The sequence below is a fragment of the Poecilia reticulata genome, linkage group LG20 (assembly GCF_000633615.1).
Source record: "Poecilia reticulata strain Guanapo linkage group LG20, Guppy_female_1.0+MT, whole genome shotgun sequence".
In the NCBI taxonomy this organism is placed as follows: Eukaryota; Metazoa; Chordata; class Actinopteri; order Cyprinodontiformes; family Poeciliidae; genus Poecilia; species Poecilia reticulata.
In genome coordinates this window covers 6,371,951-6,393,833 of record NC_024350.1, presented here as the reverse complement: position 1 = coordinate 6,393,833, position 21,883 = coordinate 6,371,951, and the positions used below count along the sequence as shown (strand labels likewise).

The 21,883-nt window shown below is 39.9% G+C and overlaps 1 protein-coding gene across 10 annotated transcripts in view; it reads left to right on the top strand.

The window, feature by feature from the left end:
• The window catches only part of LOC103482353 (microtubule-associated protein 4), a 100,473-nt gene that overhangs the window by 16,185 nt on the left and 62,405 nt on the right, over positions 1 to 21,883 (top strand). For 8 of the 10 annotated variants that reach the window (XM_017301847.1, XM_017301851.1, XM_017301848.1 and 5 more), the window contains exons 2-3: positions 6,364 to 6,552; positions 11,932 to 11,988. In XM_017301847.1, coding sequence (XP_017157336.1) covers positions 6,366 to 6,552; positions 11,932 to 11,988 — 244 coding nt within the window. In that variant the 5' untranslated portion in view covers positions 6,364 to 6,365. Of the gene's footprint in view, positions 1 to 6,363; positions 6,553 to 7,436; positions 7,884 to 11,931; positions 11,989 to 21,883 lie in introns of those variants that run through there. The other 2 variants (XM_017301852.1, XM_017301849.1) reach the window with 1 other exon arrangement.

Genomic DNA, 21,883 nt, shown 5'->3' with positions numbered 1-21,883 from the left:
GGGGGGGGTTCCAAGCATTGTAGCTTCTCACCAAGGGCATTAGAATAAACCTTCGTAATCAAGAAATATATGATCAGAATTTAGGAAGCATTCAGTGTTTCTTTCAGTTAGAGTCTGACTCACGGTGACAGTAACAGGAGAAGCCTGTAGCAGAGAGCCAGACCCGTTTAAGCAGCAACACGAGCCAACTCTGTTTATATCCGACACACGCACGCACGCACACACACACACTCAGTCCCAGAGTACACACCCAGTGTCTCAGTAGGGAAGGCCAGAGTTTAGAGGAAGTGTCCCACCTCTGAGTGACATCACTGAGCTCCGTTCATTGGACCTTTCCAGGCTGTTGGGACTGTGATTGTTTTCATGTCTTCCAGTCACATGTCACCGTGGAGCTGCACTGTCTGCTGACTAAGGCTAAAGAATGCAAACTGTCAGAGAATGTCCGTAGAGAACAGGGTTCCTACACAGAATGTCCTTCCTTTTCTACATCTGGATATATGGGAGGGGCAGGGTGGGAAGAACGTGAAGATGGACAAATGTTTCCGTTTCCACACTTTATTTCTTTTTCTGTTTTCTATTAAACAAAATATGTTTTTGAAAGAGAAAGTGACCTTTTCATTATTATATATCTTTAACATTGAGTTAAAAAGTTTCAGCTTGATTTGTTGTCAGACGAGGCATGGAGTGAAAAACATATCTCTATGTAAGCATTTCATATCAGTCGATGTCGTTGATTATCATTTTTCTTTTTGTTTGTTTTATTTCCAAACTGAAGTGGTGTGACCTTTCCTGTTTTATTCACAGCTTTCGCTCCATGCTGTTCTTTATTTTTAAGCAGTTATGAGACACAGTGGCGAAACTTTAAGCTGCTGCTGCACAAGTCACTCAACAGGTTGTTGCTAAGTAACCAAATATTGAGTGAGTTAGTTGATGGTACCAACCTTGGTTAGCTGGCCGTTCAAGGTTGAGCAGCTAAAGCCTTTCCTCTGACTACATTCCCCAGAATGCTGCACGGTTCTGGATTAGAGTTCACTGAACATTCTACTATCTACTGAATATTTATTTATTGATATTGCTTTCTCAAGACCTTCATTTTTCAAATTGGTCTTTCTGATTTAATTTTGTTTTATGAAACCATAATGTTGTTTCCCTTAAATGGTATTTTTTCCTGTCATTTTCTTACTTCCGTGTTTCAGAACATTAAAACTGAAAGAAAAAAAAAATTTAGGTCCGAAAAGAGACTATTAAAAAGAACAAAATGGATTTTATAGTGAGATAACCCGCATTTAAAGCCTAATTAAAACTGTTTTACAAGGACCATTTTCCTACTGTTTTGGCGTCTCAAACTTAGATGGTTTCAGACCTAATGTGCTTTTAAAACTGGGTCTGGTTTAAGAATCAAACAAAAAAGACAGATTGTGTGCTTTTGATACTTTCAAAAGCACACAAAGTGCGTTTAAATCTATTTGTAGTAGGATGACTCAGTCCAGGTTTTGCACATCTAAGTGTTATAAATTCTAAAGTGGGGGTTAAAAAATATTAGTAATGAGGAAGCGTGCTTCAGGCGACTGCATGGAACGCGACCTCAGCATCACCTTTTCTGATTTATAGAACATTCAGAATGTGAATGTTCTAGATAAATTTACTCTGTACTCAGATGTTCAAAACCAGCATTTAAACATGAGCCTGGAAAAGTGCAAGAACACTGGAACAAGTGCTAGTTAAGTTTCATTGTTTTTGTCCAATTTGTGCCATATTTGTTTGTTTCTTTTTTTTACAGATTCTTATTAGTGAGTTGAATGTAGAAGAGAAACTGTATAAAATGCTGAAAAACAAGATTCAGTGGTTTATATTTGTTCTAGAGAAGTGAAAATCAGTGGATACAGGAAGCCAGGTTGTAAAATATCACTGATGGTTTTTGTTACTGTATAAAAGACTTCATGTAAAAAGATCTTTGAAAGACTTGAACATACTGTATGTGCTTTTGTTTCCACTGCTGTGGACAATGTCCCAGATACAGGAATTGGACAAACGGCAACAAAAAAAAAGGAAAGTATTTGAGGGAGTTTAAAGTTTAATACTTTTTGAGAGGCTTTGTTAAAATGTGCGAAATAGTCACGTAGTACTGGTGTTTTTATTAAGTATTGATCCATATTAGATTGAAGCTAACGGCTAATTTGAGAGGAGCAGAGACCAAAATGACCTTCTGCTGTTTTAAATCAACTTCGATCCTAAAAGCATCGGTAAAACTGCAAATATTTTATGAGACTTTAAACTGGTGTCACGATTACATTGGCAGTTATTTTCTACAGATGGCAATGATTATACACACAGGATTGGTGTTTGTATTTTACGTCCCGAAACAACTACATTAAGAGAATGTTGCTCTGACTTCAAACACTTTATATGTTCCATTCTGAGTGTGTTTCACTCAGGAAGCTCATTGGTGGTGCACCACCTACAATTGCAATTTCCTTTGTAAGTAATTAGCACTTTCTTTTTTTTCTTTGGAAGCAGTTCGCTTCTCATATTTATGTATGATAAGTTTTAGGGATTCATTTCCTCAATTTTTGGGAGATCAGTGATTATCCGACACTTACATGACAAACTAATCTTATCCAAAGATCTTATTTACCTCTACAAAGGTCTGAAAATCAGATCTTTCTGCCTGCTATGAGAGAGGACTGACTGACAGATCCGCCTACTAGATCAAATCTGATAAAGAAAGTCAATATTTGTTCTACCACTGCTCAAAGGTGATAACTGGAAACCCACTCACTTGTGCCTGGAGGGAGGCCAAAGGATTCATTGCTTTGAACGATGATCCGTGAATAAAAGGTATTCAAGGTCTTCCTGGTTCAGACTAACTCGACCGTGTGATTGCTAACCCCAGCTTGCTAATTATATGCTGTGTTCTGTGAAAACAGCCCCCTGGAGTAGTGATTATTATTACTAAGCAAGAAAGGAAAGGAGGAGTTTGTGAACAATTGGACTCACCTTAGCAGATCTCAGATAAGTACAAGATCTGTACATATCTGATTTGTAAAGCACTTCAAATCAAACATTAATTTAACTTTTCTTCAGGAAAAGTTAAATGAACTGTTAATATTGACCTGATAATTACTTGGTTGAGTTGTTCTCCAGAACATTGATGGCTCATCTCTTTAGGAAACTGATGGTACACGCTTGACTTTCAATTCTCTTCAGGGAAAAGGGATTTATGAATTATGCTAAGCGTTATGTCACTCATATGCGTTGCGTCACCTATTACCCTGACAGCTGCAACAGCAACTCCAAGGCTAAGCTTATAGAAAGCCACATTCACCATGAGTGAGCTTGAAGGTTTTCTGTTTTCAAAGTCTGAGGCTGTGGTTCTCCAGAGGAAAACAGGTCAGAAGTCAGAATCCTCCTCAGAGGGGAAAAGCCAAAGTATCTTGGTGTCTGGTTGAATGAATGGAGCAGGAAATGGATTGGGGTCTAATTTGCAGGTGCAACTGCAGTCTGTTGTGGTGATGAAAGAGCTGAAGGTCAGCCTTAAACATAGGGTGAAGAGCTCAACCCAAAGTAGAGCCACTGCCCTCCACATCCAAAGGAGTCACCCAACCGGGGCCAAGCCACCTGCTCTGGGTGCCTCCTGGGCTCTAAGGCGGATCTAGAACGCTCTAGCAGAATGCATGATATTCTTGGAGGTGTTGTGTTCCTGTTTGCTCACCTGAGTGAGCAAAGCAGGCAAAGTAGCTGTTTCCATAACAAATGTGTGCCGAATACAGACAAATGTCTTTGTATTCTGCTGACGTTGAAAAAACCCAATGTTCCAATTGCACTATTTCCACAAGCTGAGAAATGCAATTAAAATCGCACATAAATAAGTTTGTTTACTATAAGTCATTAAAAATCATGGCAGTGAAGGATGTAAGCAGTTGCATGAGATATATTCATAATCCAGCCATGATGCTAGCATTCATCTGTCAGCCATTAAAGGAAACTGTGTCTTATTCAGGCATTGGCTCAATAAACCCCTTACACCAGAAAGTCTGGTGAATGATAGAAATGTCTTCCTATTGCTTTTTTCTCTGTTAAATATCGTCCACAAACCATTGCCATCGCTTTTTCCCAGTTGGCCATGTTTGTTTACTCTGAACTCCCTTTTGGTCTCAAGAGGTTTTAGATACAATTTATAGCAATATTTTTACTTCCAAATTACAATTGTTTTGAAATGGAAACTTGTAGGTCCAACTCAAAAATATTTTATGTTTTAATCAAGCACAGTTTTAATCAAGCACAATCAAGAAATTCAGGAAATGTTGAGCTCGGCATCAACTACGGTGTCCGACTGGAGTTAAAAAGAAGAAGAAAGAAGGGACTTAAAACAAGAATGGTGCTCAGTGGCCCTGAATGCCGTATAATGAAAAACCTCGGCTCCTGAGGTCATGTGGGAAACCTCAAGGCAAACAGAAGCAGCTGAACATAACGGACACACTCCATGGCGACTGGTCCTACATTTCCAACCCGTCCACTTTGCACACAGGAACACGATGCAGCTGGCATACGCTGGGTACTGTAGTACACATATGTGCAGATGAGGTGGGGCTAAAAATGGCAGTGAGACTTTTTTTTTTCTTTCTCTGACCAGCATGGCTTTGTGGTGGAGGCAGCAGACACACCCTGCTCTCTCCAAGCAGTTATTTACAGCAGCTGATGCTCTGTTAGTGTGCATGTGTTTATTTATATACTGATTTAAGGACTTCCTATTGTTCGCTGAGCAACATATAGGTTTGGGAAACATTTGTTAAATCATCTTTTGGATGTCAAATCTTCAGGAAAAGTTAAATTAATTTTTCCAAAAACATTCGAAGTGATTTTTTTAATGCACCATTCACCCTGACATAGTCACACTGACGAACGTTACAGGCACTGGAGGTATGATGCGTGATCATATTTGAGGCAAGAAATCTGATATTTCTGTAATAAGTCTAGAAATCCAGCAGAGGGCAGCAGAGAGTTGTATTTTTGTTTCTCTTCCAGTAGATTTAACTGCAGCATTTTGAACATAGATGTGTCACACCTGAGTTTTACGATGGATTTAAGATTAAAAAGCTCTGATATCGTTCTGAATCCACTTCAGAAAAAATAGCTGTGAGTTTTATGATTTGATGAAAGCAGAGGGAAAGGAAGCAGAACTTCAAACATGGTGAGATACTGGTAGCACTCAGCAGCTAATCATAATCAGATATTAGGAAATGACATCATATGTGTGCGACCTGCTCGTGCGTTCAGCAGTCGGTGATGAGCTGTGATTGTCTAAATGTGAAGAAAGACTAGAATGCGTCAATTTGTTCCTAGGTCTCATGTCCTTATGTTGCCATTTTGTAGCCATACACTTAACCGTTCTATATCAGGTTATTCCTCTTGTATTTGATGAAATATGAAGATATTTGTGCATAAAAATGCACAAATCCAATATCTAAAATTATGTAATTGTTTGCTGTTTTCTGAATATCTCTAAAATTCTCAATTCTTCTTTTCCATTTTCTTAATTTACTTCTTTCTCCCGTCTTTCATTATCTTCTACATTTTCTCTTCCTATTAATTTTCTTAATTGTCTTCGTTTCCAACTTAATTTTCTTATTATTCTTCTTTGTCTTGTTAATAATTTTATTATTAGTAACAATATATATCTGATTAATAGTAATTATAAATTATAATTATTGGTATTAATTACTTTTAATAGATAATAATAGTAATTATTATCGTTATTTTTTTATTCATAATTATACTTATAATTTGATATTATTATAATAATTATTAAATATTATTGTAATTATTAGAGTATTTAATATTATCATGGTAATAAATATTAATTTTAATAACAGTAGTGATAGCAAAATAAAATTACTACATTTTGCTGTCTATATTATTATAAATGACCATTCACCTCCATATGAAAAGCCATTTCTGCCACTCTGATGAAAAAAAAAATCATTTATCTCTTAATTTAGAGCCAAGTCATAATAATGAGTCACTGTCTCATAATTATGATATACAACTTTTATTTCTTTCATCAGAGTGGCAGAAATGGGCTTCCGTACCTCCATACAGGTTGTTTCATGTTGTTTCTGTTTAGAATCCCCCTGTTCCCCCTGGTGGAGGAATGTGTTATTGCAGTTCACTAACTAGCGTGCTAGGCCCAACAGCCTACGTTCTCTTTAGCTTATCAGCCTCAGTTTGTCTCTGGGTTTGAATCTCTTCAGTCCCGGCTTCATAACAACCCCACTGTGTTTCCTCAAGCCTTCTCACTTATTTGATAATTTTCTCATTTGCATGACTTTCTGACCTGTTCACCTGTGACCCCTTGTCCTCCAGCTATGGCAGAGTTAGACCTGAGTCTGAGCGACGCGCTGACCGACAGCCCCCCGCAGCCTGGCATTGAGAGCAAGGTGGAGAGGGACTTCATGGCCCAGCTGGAGGCCGAGGCGTTCGACGACCAGGTGAAGGAGACGGTGGGGAAGACGGACTACATCCCCCTGCTGGACAACGACGACACCCGGGCAGGTGAGCAGCTGAGAGATGCACCGATCCAATATTAATATCTGTATCGGTGCCAATATTGAAAAAAATTCTAGATTGAGCATCGGTGACAAACAATGTACCTGATCAATGATCTATTCTGTCTAATTCCATGCTCTGAGTGACATCATGCTTTATTATTTATTTTATATTATATTTAGAATTCCTAATAGCACTTTCTGAATCATTTGAAAGGTTTGTTGCAGTTTATTTTTTACATATTTGACCAAAGTAGTCAATCTATTGTTTTTGTCAGTTTCTTTATCATTGATTTTAGGTTGGCTGTTACACTAACGGCACTGACTGAACAGACTAAATTGTTGTTTTTCCGTGTTTGACCAAGCTTGTGAAGCTGTTGGAGTTTTAAAGTCTGCTGCACTGGTGCTGAGTTATCAAATAATAAAATAATAAAATGATTTAAAAACAGAAACTTTTTAAGTCATTTTAGCAATTTTTGTATCCGATCGGAATCAGCCGATACTGACCCTCAGATATTGGTATCGGAAGTGAAAAAAGTGGATCAGTGCACGTCCAGTACAGTGTGGAAATCACTTAATTTCTGTATTGCTTAGGATAAAGAACATAAGATTATGAGTTTCCTCAGGATATTTTCAACTTCCGCCACATTTAAATTCAACCATATTACTGTCACCCCCTGACTGGCCTACAGAGTAAAAGCAGAATCGTTTTCACTGTGACTTTCTACAAAAAAAAAAAAACTTAAATTGTAAACTTTACGAGTAACCCGATTCCACTTGTCTAATAAAGTATTACTTGCCGATAATGAAGCGAAGAGCCTGTCTGGTTACAACAGCTGCAGCTGTTCCTAAATGACTGGTAGCGTTAGGCACCGCGAGACACTAGCTGCCATTTTGGATCAGCGGGCGTGTCATTCAGCCGCAGGGACAGCATTAGCTTGCAGATACGCTTTGGAACAGGCTGACCGGCTGGTAAGACATGGATATCGGATCCTCACTCTGCTGGATGCTCCATCACCAACGTTTCAAGAAGAAGATGCCCAACGTCCTGCTTGCTTGTCGAATTGTGTTTTCTATCAAAAAAGAAAAAGCAGCTCATGAAATAGCTTGTAGTAGTTTCATTCTGCGGCTGTAAAGCATCAAGCTGGCCCTGGAAAGAGTTGCGTTGCTTCCACTAGTATTGTTTTCTGCCTCTGCTTATCTTAATGTCACCCTCAGTTTGTGCAGGAATGCGACCTCATTCGCGCTGCTTAATGCGGCGCAGAGCAGCGAAAGGGGCGGCCGCGCCGAGCTGGGGAAGAGTCAGGCGGTCGGTGCACACGCAGATCAAATAAAGCGGTGAGTGAGCGGGCAGATGAAAGGAAGTGACAGCTAACCGGGGATGACTCGGCTCTCGGGCCTGTTTTGGTTACCCAGACGCTTCGCTCAGACAGTCAGACCGTGTGTGGGCACTCGCCTGTGACAACCGGCTGCGAGACGGGCCGTGGGTGGCGTTGCCAGTGATCAACTGTGGCGTCCAGCGCACGCGTTGGGACGGACGCAGACATGCTGACGCGACAAGTGCCAAACAGCAGGACGAGGCAGTCCGCGAGTCATTGTCCTCTGTCAGCAGGAGCCGAGGGGGACGGTGGGGGTGTGGAGGAGGGTTGTTGTTGTTTTTCAGACTCCTGCACATGAACTGTAAGGTGAACCGTGATTTATGTGAGTGTGATTCGCAAAAGAGTCTCATATTTGTCTTTATGGGCATTTTAAAAAAAGCTTCTCAGTATAATGTTGGCTAATTTTTAAGATTTATTATTGCTTTACTTTGAGCTACATAAAAGAAAAATGTGTATTATACCCTTTAGTAGGTGAAAAAGGAACCAACTAAAATATATTTCCACTTTTACATACACATATATACAGTAATATACATACAGTAAGAACAATATATTGAGTCATCAATATTATGGTCTATATGTTAATACTTTAGGCATAAGCAAGGATGCATTTAGCTCAAGGAGAGGGAAGAAGACAAACTTATTTTCTCACACTCCCCATTCATATAAGATGTGTGGTTGCTAGGGATGCACCGATTTAGCGCCAATGTCCTTAATTTTGGGAGATCTGTGATTGGCTGATACTTATGTGATGTCAATCTTATACTCTCATCTTATCTAATTCATAGGTCTGAAAATCAACTCTGCTCACTTGGTGGAATTTTTCTGCCATAATCCAAGAGCATTTTCAGTCTGAAAACAGGATTTCATGTCTTTTGTTCTTAAGACTTTTAATACTTTTGCTTTACATTTTAATTTTGAAAGCAGGACTTCATGTATTTCTTTTCAAAACTTGTAACGCTTGTAGTCAAAACTTCTCCTCATGCTCAGACTTAGTCTCTGCTCGGACTCTGCTCGCTTTTGGAATGCCTTTTGGCACTGTTGCCTGGTAACCTCTCATCCAGTAGAATGAAAGTGTTGTACTGGGTGCGTTTGTTTTCTTCTAGAAGTTGTGCCTGTGTGGCTAATATTGATTGTAGCAACCTACGCCTCCCACTGGATGTACGAAGAAACAACGACATCAGCTTTCTGCTCCATAGTACACCAAACGTCCGCCAGCAGTGTGCTACTGATTGCTAACAGCTACTGAGTTTAGGCAGGATTTGGTTCACCCAACCAACTCACCAGTAATGACATCACAATCTACAATAACTCTAAAGAATCTGAATTAATTAGTTACATTTAATTTCCTTTGGGATCATTTAAGTAATTTAGAATTTTTATTCTATATTTTTAAAATGACTGATTAATATAACAAAGTTTCAAATGCCTTTAAACCTTAAATTCTGAGATAGGTTTAAAAGGAGGCATCATGAATGTAGAGGAACAGAGAAGGAGGAAATTTCAACTATTCCTTTCGTTACACATAAGCGGTAAAATTAGATCTTTAGTAAACAAATTGAATAAATTCCAAATGCTAAAAAAGGTCCCAGCCAGAATACCAGGAGTGCATCATTATATCTTATGAAGCATTGCTGCAAGTTCATATCCCTAACTCCAACATCAGGAATATTTCTTACATACAGTCTTGGCCAGGGGTGCCCAAACTTTTTGAGAGCAAGATCTACTTTTTCTCTCACCATAGATAGATCACACCATAGGTACCTCATGACACAAAGACATAAAAAATTGCAAATTAAACTCTATTGACTTATTTTATATGCGAATATACATCAATTTTAGCAGAAATAATAAAGTGACAGAAAACCTAATACAGTTTCTTCCTCAGTGAGATTCTGACACTGGGAGCTGGTTACTGGTTTCTCAGTCAGAAGCTGGTTGCAAACCTGAGGCCAGCAGGTGTCAGTCAGTCGTGGTGGATCTGAAATTTGGTTTGATGACCTCAGTATGAGAAAATACAGACTGATAGGAAGAAACACAGAGCCTAGTAAAAGTAAAGGCAAATCTTCTGAAGTCGGGATATAATTAATTTAATTTCACATAATTATCGCGGTAGAATTTGTTAAAACTTAATGAAATATATTTGTCCTATTTGATGTTGGTTGTAAATGACATATGCTCACAAACGAACGAGGTAATCAGTCCAAGTTTGTCGTTTATTGAACGTTCAGAAACTACAGCAGGTGTGATGAGCCAAGACAAAGGTAAACAAAGGTAAAACAACCCGAAAAGATGATCACTCAAAACCACTCCTACCTTTTTACTCTCTCTCTCTCTCTCTCTCTCTCTCTCTCTCTCTCTCTCTCTCTCTCTCTCTCTCTCTCTCTCTCTCTCTCTCTTTGTCGTTTAAGCACACCTGTTGCCGTGGCAACCGCCTGCAAGCCGAGCAAAGATTACATTAAAGTCACAACATTCAGTCCGTTACGAAATCAGGTTTCCAGGCTTGATATTTATTTCTCAATTATTAATAAGCCTCTCATGAACACAGCGGTGGTTGAGTAGCAAATTTAAACTCCTGCTCTGCTCCTCAGTCGGTCTTTGAGTCGCCTTTTTTTCTCTTTTTTTTGTTAATGGAACCGAAACGCACTGAATTGCTCAACACCTTGTTGAAACAATAATTACTGAGATTATTAATTTTAACATGTTTCGTTGACTTTTTATAATTCGTATTTTTTAATGAAGCTACAAACGTTTAGGATCTTAGTGAAGTGCTGGTCTCAGCGTCCTGGCGGCGATCAGTTAGTCACCTGCCGAGATCGACTCAAAACCTTTCCGCGATCGACCGGTCGATCACGATTGACGTATTAGGCACCCCTGGTCTAGGCCATTACTCAATGGTCCCAAATCTTTTTTTAAATTAAAGTTTGCAATTCATTTAAAAATAAAATCCCAGAGACTGGAGCAACAGAAGGGAGGTGCAGAATCCAGGTTGCTTGAAGTATGTGTGGAGTTCACACAATCGGTGATAATTTGAGTTGCTATTTTCGTGTTGGTAATTTTTTTTTTAAGTAACACCAATTGCTAGGTAAAATCTTGAGTATTGAGAAACGATAACTCTCGATATAGTTTCTCAATATTGAGAAACGATATTCAGAAACGTTTCTCAATATCGTTTCTTTGGAGATGTGGACTCTGTTAAAGCTTTAAACTTTACTCAATATCTAACATTTGCCCGTGATGTACAAGCAAACCTTGTGGAGGCTGTGAAGCTTACCGGAAGTGGTGCAAACAACCACCTCCCATTTCAAAGGGAGAAGTGCCAAACACGGACTGAACGGCTTCACACTTCCTGTGTTGCCATTGCTAAAACTGCAGGCGGACAGACGTCATCGTTCACAACTTCTCCATCCATATTCGGATTGGCCCAGTTGAAATTCTACCGGAGAAAGTCCATAATGGAGTTACTGTATTTTATAAGTGCTTGAATAAGGGAGAACTGTCTGGACATATTAAACCTGGGCCATGAGAGGGAGGGTGTGGTGGTGGGTTTGATGGGGTGAGGGAGATGATGGGTTTTTATACACCTCAGAAAGTATGTAGTTGTGCCCCTGACAGTTGGAGAAGTTGTGATTCCAATATGGCGACGCGCATTGTTTGTAATGTTTATGAACATCGTCTTAAGCTGTGCTTTTCACATTTAATACCAGTTTTCAGTTTGGAGTTTCACATAGTATATGCACCATTAATTTTAGGCGTGCTCTTTCAAGAGAGTCTTAAAATAATATTTCCATCACAGTTTGCTTTTGTTGATGCAAGGAGCTGACAAATTGGAGCTTGAAGTTGTTGCGGTCCGAACAGCCGCGGCACTAACAGGAAAATCCTCCAGCTTGCTCTCACACTGAACGAATCGTGTCCGGTTCCATTATGTGTTCGGGGAAGCCATTAGCAGCCAGACGGACAGTAATGAGCTTGCTTGTTTCTGTGTGTGTATGTGACTGTGTGTGCAGATGCTGGGGCTGCTTTGGAGAATGGAGAGCAGGAGGCTCATGGGGTTCAAAAGCCTGGTAAGAAACAACAATTCCCACAATTCCATCTGCTGTCGGTCACTTTGCTAGAGCTGCCTGGTTCTCCTCATCAACCAGTCCTGGCCTTTTAGTCTTTTCTTCTTTTCTCTTCTTTGTTCCCTTCTCGTCTGTAACCTCAGTTTGATTTTGCATGTTTTTTTGTGTATTTGTGTCCTTTGTTTTGGAGTTTCCATTCAGAACAGATTGTGAGCTGCTCTCAGTGTTTCCCAGCACCCTTTAAGGGCTCCTCTTAAAGGATGGAGCCTTAAAGGCCTCTACACTTTAAGGGCTCTTCTTAAAGGATGGAGCCTTAAAGGGCTCTANTAAGGGCTCTTCTTAAAGGATGGAGCCTTAAAGGGCTCTACCCTTTAAGGGCTCTTCTTAAAGGATGGAGCCTTAAAGGGCTCTATCCTTTAAGGCAGGGGTGTCAAACTCCAGTCCTCGAGGGCCGGTGTCCTACAACTTTTAGATGTGCCTCTGCTGCACCACACCTGAATAGAATAATTAGGTCATTAGCAAGGCTCTGGAGAACTTACCTACACAAGAAGGAGGTAATTAAGCCATTTGATTGAGGTGTTTTGTACCTGTGGCACTTCAAAAAACTGCAGGACAGCGGCCCTTCAGGACTGGAGTTTGACACCCCTGCTTTAAGGGCTCCTCTTTAAGTTTTCCAACATTTGGGAATTGGTCATCCCGACTGAGCAAGAATAAAGCTGAAAATAAGGTCCTGCAAGGGTCGGCTAATATTTCTATTTGATTTCCATTTAATTTGGCTAATATATCTTTTTTTAATATCTGTTAATGCTTTTAGACTTTTATTACACATGACATTTAAACATTGGTATTCACAGGGAAGGATATACTGATGAACTTGTTCTAATTTCCTTAATTTTGGGAGATCAGTGATCAGCTGATATTTACATGAGAAACAGATCGCTTCCACTGAGTCCAATGAGTCTCACATTTGTTTGTATGGACAAAAGAAATTGGTATCAGCCATAATCAGAATCGGCAGGGCAAACTTTTTAAAGATCGTTGATCAGTCAGAAAACTGCAATATGTGCACCCCTACTTAAAAGCGCTCACATATACTCACCATGCAGATGGGCATGTGTTGTCTAATGGAACTTCAACATGTGAAGAAGGTGCCTTCTGATTGCCAGACTGCCACATTTGGCCATGAAACATCTTCACTCCTGAAGCTTCTACATGTTTTGTTAAATTAAACCCAGACATGAGTGTTTGTCATTGGGATATGTTTTTGTGAAAAACTAACATAAATTAGTGATTGTGTCATTGAGAGCAGGAAGGGAAAATGGTTTTCATGATCATACCTAAACGGAAAGCCTGAAAAGTGTTGACTTTTAGTCTTCTAGGGCATATTTTTGTCAGCTTTGCTCATGTAGACACAGGTTTTTCAAACTATCCTAGAAAGATTATCGAAATAAGGACTGAAAACATTCATTCACCGTAGGATCAGAGTTGGATTTAGGCATGAACTGGAAAATCTTGCTGTCGTAATAATGGTCAATATTGCCATGCATCCAAACCTCTTAAGCCCTTTAACTTAGTCTGCATCCAGAAATCCTTCAAACACAAATACTGGCGCCACTCCATTTTTGTTTAAATTTGGTGAAGGAGGAAGTTGCACTCTGTCTTCTTTAAAGGTTTTCATGTCGTTTCCTTCAGTGGTTCTTGGTGCAGCACCATCACAGACAAGGAGGGATAGCAGATTTTCAAAGTGTTTGGTTCGTTTGACACAGAGCAGTATGAAAAAGAATCGCACCAGCTGAAATTGTAACAAATGTAGCAATTTTGGTCCCCAATCAATCCGAGGTTACTAACTATAAGGAGTGGAAACACCCTTAGTTTCTCCCAACACAGCTTTTTCATTTTGACTTCATCCTTGTTGAAATGTTTTCTGACTCAGGATCAGTTCCCTTAAACTTTGAGATTCGATCAAAACTTTTTCCAAACCTGATCACCTCATCCAGATCCAGAGGGTGTGAGATGACCAGAATCCTTTCTGTGGGTGAATGCTGTTGACAAAGGGAGGAGCCAGCATCTCTGTGGATCAGCTGGAAGTCATCTGCATGTTTGCATGGCTTTGCTAGGTCAGTTGGTTCCTTTGCATGCGTCCAGCTGAAGCTCCGTCTGGGTGCTGAAGAGCAGGAGAAGGGCTGCGTGTCTTTGCCTCCTCCTTTCTCTTCTCTTCCCTTTGACTAGATTGGAACATCTGGCCTATAGGTGCGCTGGATCCATTCATCACTGTAGCTGCAGCCGTCCCCAGAGACGGAATGCAGTTGGGTGGCAAAAGTTAAAAGTAGTAACTAGGTCATGGAATTGAGAGCATAAACCCAATCCTGACGGAGCAAATATAGATGCATGTGCATGCATGAGTGTTTCCTGTGCATGGACGCAGCTTGCGCTGTGTTTCTGTATGGCTTTTAATGCAGCTTTCAAAGTATGGATTTGTGTTTATGAACAAGAAATGAGCTGTTTACGTTTGATTCTGCTACTAACCTGCTGTCTTCCTTTCCCTCTTATTCCTTCTTCTCATTGTTCTTTTGTTTTTTGCGTACTCCTGATTTCTTCCTTCCACATCATATTTTTATCTGTACTGCTTCCATTTTATTCCTTCAACATCACTCACACCCTTCCCTCCTCCCTCCATCACATTATTTTCTCTTCTTGTGCTCCTTCCTCGACACCATGCTTCAGAGGACTAAAACTCTTCTCCATCGGCCCGATGACTGCCTGTCGGCTCCGCTTCTGCTTCTGTGCACCTCCCCTCCTCTCTTCCTGTGCCGAACAGACCCACACACACACACACACACACACACACACACACACACACACACACACACACACACACACACACACACACACACTAGTCATCTGATACACGCTTCCTTCATGCTGCAGAATGGAGAAGGTCTGAGGATGAGGGGCAGGATTTCATAGTTGGACTGAGTTCTGTACGCCGAGTTCCACCAAATACTGCTGCGACGCAATCCGGTTCCCTCCGCTGGGCCAGACTAATCAGCCCTCGGCACTCTGCTGATTTGGGGATGTGTGCATAATCACATTTGTTAAAAAAAAAATATTACAATATTTTCCATCGAAAGTCTGAGCTTAAAAAAAAAACAAAAAAAAAACATCCACTTTGTTCAGTTTGACTTCAAAGCTTAATGTGGCAGAAATAAATAAAGATCAGGCAGACGTCGAGTTCAGAAGTTCACGTCCTCACACACCCCGTCTCCGAGGCACAGACACACACCATGCAGCGCTCTCTTCCTCTCTCTCTGTGTGATACAGATCAAAGTGAGTCGCCGGCGCCGCTAGGCCAGTCTGTCGACACGTCAACACCAGCACACACACACTCACACTCCAACATGACGATATGTTCACTTACCTAAGGACTGTTTGTTTTTCTTCCGTCTCTTCCTCCATTTCACCCGTGAGTGATGCGTCCCACTTAGACTGGTTTTAACCCAGAGGTAGCAACTTTTCAGGTTTTTAACTGGTCTCGTTTAAAACAATTGTAGCAAATAAATGTTGATCTTGTTAGCCTCAAAACTTCTTCTGCAGTCTGTGCTGTAGGTTGCCGACAGAATGGGCTTCACTCATTAGATGGACACATAATCTGATATGGTGGCGCTGAACGCTTTAAATAAAAACTACTTTGTCCTTTTCTCTGAGAAAACACCAGTACAGATTAAAGGTAATCCTATGGATTTGGGGTGTTCCCTCTGAGGAGATGAGAAGTACTTCTTTAAACTCGTGTTCTTTCCAAATCCACCCCTCCCTGAATAATAGACAGAGGATCATGCAATCCGGTTCCCTGTGCTGGGCCAGATTAATCAGCCCATGACTAACTTCTTGAGGTAGAACGATACGTTTGTCTCATAAAACAGGACAATACATGGTATCAGGTTCACAAGAGTGATGCAACATGAAATTTTAACATGATTTTTTGGAAAACTACAGATACCAGTTTTTATTTTTACAAGTAGGGTAAATCTTTCAGAAATTACCTCCCTTACACTAAATTCTGTGTTTAGTGTAGAATAATCCAAGGGTTGGCTTGCCCTAGTTTCTATGCTTGTATTATTTTAAAACGAAAAAAAAAAAAAACACTGACAAGTTCTCGTTTCTTAGTTTTCACAAACATAACAAAGGTTTTCAGTATTTTATGGCTCTTTTACACTAGCGCCTACAACTAACATGGCTCGACTCGGTTCTATGTGCTTGTAAGGGTTTTTCACTACGATTTCGTGGTACCGGCCCTGTTTAGAACATACTTCACTAGGGCTCACTAGGCTAATTGAGGCTTGCAATGTGGAGTCCTTTACAACACAGCAGTCGCTGTTATGAGTCAAAAATAACAGTGAACGAGCATGTCTGGAGTTTTTAAGGAAAATGGCAGACTCAACAGAATGTTCAACAAACCACCTGAACTAAAACTAAAATGTTGAGCTAAGTTGAGCCGCGTCGCTAGGCACTTGTGGAAAAGTCCTAAAATGCATTACAGTGGCCCAATAGTTAGCACTGAAGCATATGCTAACTTTAGCTTGTTAAGCAGTTAGCTGGTAGCATCATTCTCACATAATACTCACTCAAGAAGCCTTTACCAGACAATATAACATGCTGATAGGAACTGGTTAGCCCTTTTTGTGACAATTTTATGAATTATACTATGTTGTTTTATTACCATTACACCTTTATTTACTTTAATAGCTAGCTAAGCAGAAACTTGATATTTCCCCTCCATTTTCAGTGTACGCACATCTCTGATATTCCTGTGGTGTTACATGATCAGGAAATGACTGCTAATGCGCTTAAATTCAATGATATGTTTGCAGAGATCACGGTAAGATACAAACACAGAACTAAAGAAGCACTTTGGTTTTGTGTCAGTTATGAATTTTATATATTTTTTTACTTTGCTTTAATCAATTCGAACATCATTGCAGTGCATCAAATTTAGAAGAACTTCTGTATGTGGGAAGACAATGATTCTGGTGCGCTCCCCATGTTTAGGAAGTAGATTTTTCCACACGGTTTTCCATTTCCCTGCAACTTTAGCTACTGGCCATGCTAACATGATGCTACTGCCACATGTGTCACATTTGCACAATATTGATAATCTGGTATGCAAGTGGTATAAGTTTGTATGTGTGCTTTAAAAGTTTATTTCCAGAGTGTTTTTATGTTCCAAATTATCAAACCGACCCTTTTTATAGACGTGCCTGTCTGTGTTCTCGGCCTGCACCTTCTGCTAATAAATGGAGACATAACCCACACCTTTTGGACTTTTGGTTTCTATTTCTTCTAACTGAACTGTACTAAGCCTCCTGTATGAACTGCATTTATTCTTTCATTGACTCCTGTCTTTTCTTGTCACCGAATAACTTTTTGCATTTCAATAGATTTTTTTTTAACGTATGCTTGTTGATGTGTCTTGCTTTGTAAGAAAACAAGATGGCTAATCTGAGGTGTGACATCAGACAGAATAATATTTTTCACTTTGTGAAGCATGAAGATTGAGAAATAAAATAGGAAAACCCAGTTATGTTGGTTCTGTTCTTCCAAAATAATTTTTTTACCCATTTAGAGTGAAGAGGAGAAAATACATTTTTTTATAGCCAGTACATAATAAAGAAGTACATCCAAATTAGGAATGACATATATAAAATTCAAATAAGGCACATATTAAAGTAAATGATTAAACCTTTTTAGAGTAATTGTGTTTTTTTGCTAGTGTCAAGAGTTAAAATTTGTGTTCAATCCAGAAATGTTTTGCTTTCTCATGCAAAGCTGGACACACTACATTCATAGCTTGATTAGGGCTCATAATAAAGGAGAAGTGTGTACACCTCTAAATTGCACCTACACATTTTTTGCTGGCAGCTGCTAAATACAGGGAAGCTGAGTTTCTCACATTGTCTCAGGCTCATACTGTCAGGCTATCAAAACAAAGCTCTGACATTTCATTTACTGATTAATAGAAAAAATGGGCGGAGATTCATAAAACCCTAAGAGATTGGCAAGTTTAGAGTTCCATAGATGCTGTCCGTGTGATAAAAGTAAATGCTTTTATGTTTAATAAAACTGAATGCCATGATTAGTTTCAGTGAGACTTTAGGCTTCAGAGCCTCCGTGCGTCAGGAAGTAAACATTGAAGTTCTTCCTTTGTGACTAAACACATCCCTGCCCATGTCTGGGCTGCTTCCCAACCCTCTGTTGTCGAGGCCAGGGTTCTTCCCACACAACCTTATGTTTTTGCCTGATTTGTGAACGAAGAGATGCATTAAATCTGTTGTCACTAGTTTTTGTGTTGTGACGATCATTTTTACAGAGACTGTTGAAGGAAGCCTCGAGGTTTCATAGAACCAGCAAACTAACACCTGTTAGTCACATCTGTTGAGTAGGTTGGGGATGTAAACAGATTTTTCAAACTAGGATTTGCTTCATGCTATGAAAAGGAGCTACAGCACCTGCTATGTTCTTGAAAATGTAAAAATATATATGTTATTGTTTTCATGTTGTTGTTTTTTTAATCTAAATTAAGGAAAGTGTTTAGGGTCTTTCATTTCAGACCAGTGTTCTGGCATCAGTGGTTGTGTCCATCAACAAAGAGTTCAGTTAAAAGTTCAAGCAGTTGGATTCGCAATATTAGTTGATTTAGAGAATAGACTTAAGAAGACGCATCTCCTATAACCTTCTATCATCTTTATGCTTGTAAGCAGATTTAATAATTATTTTTCATGTATTGATACTGCACAGTTGTGCAATTTACCCCCTGGTCGATATATATGTGACGGTATTGCATTCAGTGTGTGGTGACCTTTGGTTACCAAGGTGACCTGTAAAAACCTCTGTGTCAGCATGGATATTTCTGCCTGTGAGCGTCTCTGTAAGGCACTCTGCTCTGCTTAGGCTGCAGCACTTGTTCTGTGAGTGAAGGATGAAAAGGAGGAGAGGCAGAAGAACGTGGGCGTCTCCTCTGTGTTGGCAGTTTTTACTGCCAACACAGAGGATAGTATTAGACTTAGAGTACACCACTACCAGATATACTGCAACAGCATCACAACCAGGAGAGCCTAACCTTGAAGAGAGTACCATCTTTAGCATCACTGTGTAATGGATGTTGTGTGTGCTGACGGACAGTAGAGACATGCATTACTGGAGGAACATGAGCCCTTTTCATCGATCCTCTGTGTTAAGTTCTATGTATTGTTGATCTAATGGAGATGTTCTGCTGGAATAGATTTCTTTGAATTATTGATCAGGTCTTATGGCTTTTCTAAAAAATGCTCTTAGCATTTTTTTTTTATGAATTAAGCATGTATCTAAAGCTACAGTTAAAGCCTGTAGCTAGCTTTTTGAAGCTAAGTTGAGCAGGTATCAGCAATCGATTGCAAGGCATTGTTCAAAGCAAAATGTTACAACTGATTTTCATTTGGTTGGCTCTTACAATAATTACAAAAAAGATTGTGTTAAGCCAAAAAGATATAGAGCAAACCAATATAAGTAAGATTTAGACACCAATTTTGCTTTTTATTTCAGGGAAACTGGTAGCAAAAAGGTTGAGACTGATAACAAGACTCAAGTGCAAAATAACTAAATACATAAGTAAATAAAATTGGTTCAAGATTAGATAATTCATGGCTTTGCAGTGGCGATGTACATTCAGTAGACTATAGTGTTTGCAGATACTTAAGAGAGAGGAACTGGAATGCTATTCTCGGAAAGTTCACCTATTTGCGACATACCTTGGTGCGATGCTACCTGAGAAGCTATTAACTGCTGTTAACAAAGCAGCCAGTCTAGGAGTGTCATTCATTTTCCTTCATCCTGATTGACTGTAACCCAGGAGTGGAGATACGGAAGACTGTGGATGTTGAATTCTGCTGTAGTGTCACAGTGGTTTCCACTGTGTGTAGTAATGCATATCAAGATATATTGTGTTGGAACTAATACAATAGGCAGTTATAATCATTTTTATAGGGAGTCTTCGCGAGTGGCTGTAGTTCCTAATACCCATTAATGTTGAGGGTAAACTGTACTGAAAGTGAATGATCTTAAATACTTGGGGGTTCACTGTCCGTAGCAATGGACAGTTAATGTGAGAGTGGATGAACAGCAAGAACGAAAGGTAAAGTTTACAAGGTGGTAATGAGACCAACTTCAATGCATGGTTCATGGAACCAACAAGAAGGCAAAAGTTGGAAATGGAGGTAGCAGAACAGAAGGTGTTCAGAGATAGACCGGGATTGACCAAGATGAGTGTTGACCATATGCTAGGCAAAGTTAGGGAGGCAAGGCTGAGATGGCTTCAACAGATATCGGATGAGGCTGTAGAATATGGAGCTGCCTTAGAACAGGAAAAGAGGAAGGCTGTGCTGATAGTTCATTGTGTAGTGATGAAGGAAATGGAGATGGCCTGTCAAAGATGGAGGTTAGGGATCTACTGTAGCTTTCTCTAAGGAAAGCATCAAAGTCTTTCATCAACCAAAGCCATGTTCACATATACCAGAGTGAGCGGTCTCTGGAAAAGGTAAAATGAAAGATATGACACTCACGGAAACCTTAAAGGTTGTGGGCTGTGTTCTTCCTGCCTTGAGACATTCATTGAACTAAATTCTGACATGAACAGGGGGTAAAACCCAGTACTCGGGCCTCATCCGTAACCCGAATCAACCTCTACAGGGACACACCTCCTTAACCTTTTGGTCATGGTTAATGGTTGTTGGCAAACAGCTTAAAGACTTCCTAGCCTTTCTTGGGGATATATCGGCAACCTAACTGAGTGAAAAGGCATGCTCAAGGGACTTTTTAATTTTATTTTATATGATTTTCACGCTGTAACTCAGAAACTTTTAGCCAAGCCATGTTGGGTAGCTTGATAGACTCCTGCTGTCACACAGTTGTACTTAGTTTAAGAGGAATGTAGGATAAATCCCCTTTAATATTCATGATGCAGCTTTAATCCATGAGCGAGAAAATAAACCTAATTCCTCTCTCACTGAAGACGGAGAGCTTTTCATCTGAGCGTTTTACATTTGAAGACGTGTGTTTAGCTTTGATAGAAAGAACCTCCCTCTCCCCCACCATGACTCTAAACTCAGAAGTGTATTCTTTCTGTCCGCTTTACATTAAACAAGTAGACCCCAATTTAGATCAGCTCAATGTTTTTAGAGGAATCAGCTCAGGTGATTCCTGTTGTCCTTACTGCACTGCAGAACTCCATCTGTTGATTTGACAAACAGTGTCTTAAAGTAGACCCCCTTAAATCTGCTAAGCAGAGCTAATTAATTACACTAAGTATGTAGTTGAAGCATGACAGTTGGAAATGTAAAGTAAAATGAACGTGTGGTCAAAAATCCTTAGGCAGGACTCAGTTGGACCGAAGTAGAAAACATAATGAAGACGTTGAGTTCAAAAGGAGGACAGAGCGGCTGCTTCTGCTTTCTCTGCTTCTTCTTCTGTGACAGACCAAAGCTTGTTTCCAGGCTACAACGGGGAGGTGTGCAGGACACACTGACAAAATAGGTTTGCATTCAAGGAATGAAAGCCAAGATGGAGAGAGGAAGGGTTCCACAGCTGGATCTGTGTCAGCGCACGATGCCTGCAGCTCTTATCAACCACCTGCTTCTCGCAGGAAGACACAGACTTAATGCGCCGACGCTGACACATTAAAACGCACCTTCCTTCTCTTCAACTTCATATTAGTCTAGTTCAGGACTTAAAAGGGTACTTGCTTTTTTATCTGCTCATTAGCATTGCTAATTGATTTATCTGAAGTGCAAGGATATGACACTATTGCATTAAGAGTTGTTGTGATGTTACAGGCTATTTGAGCAACATGATAGGTCTCAGAAATATATAT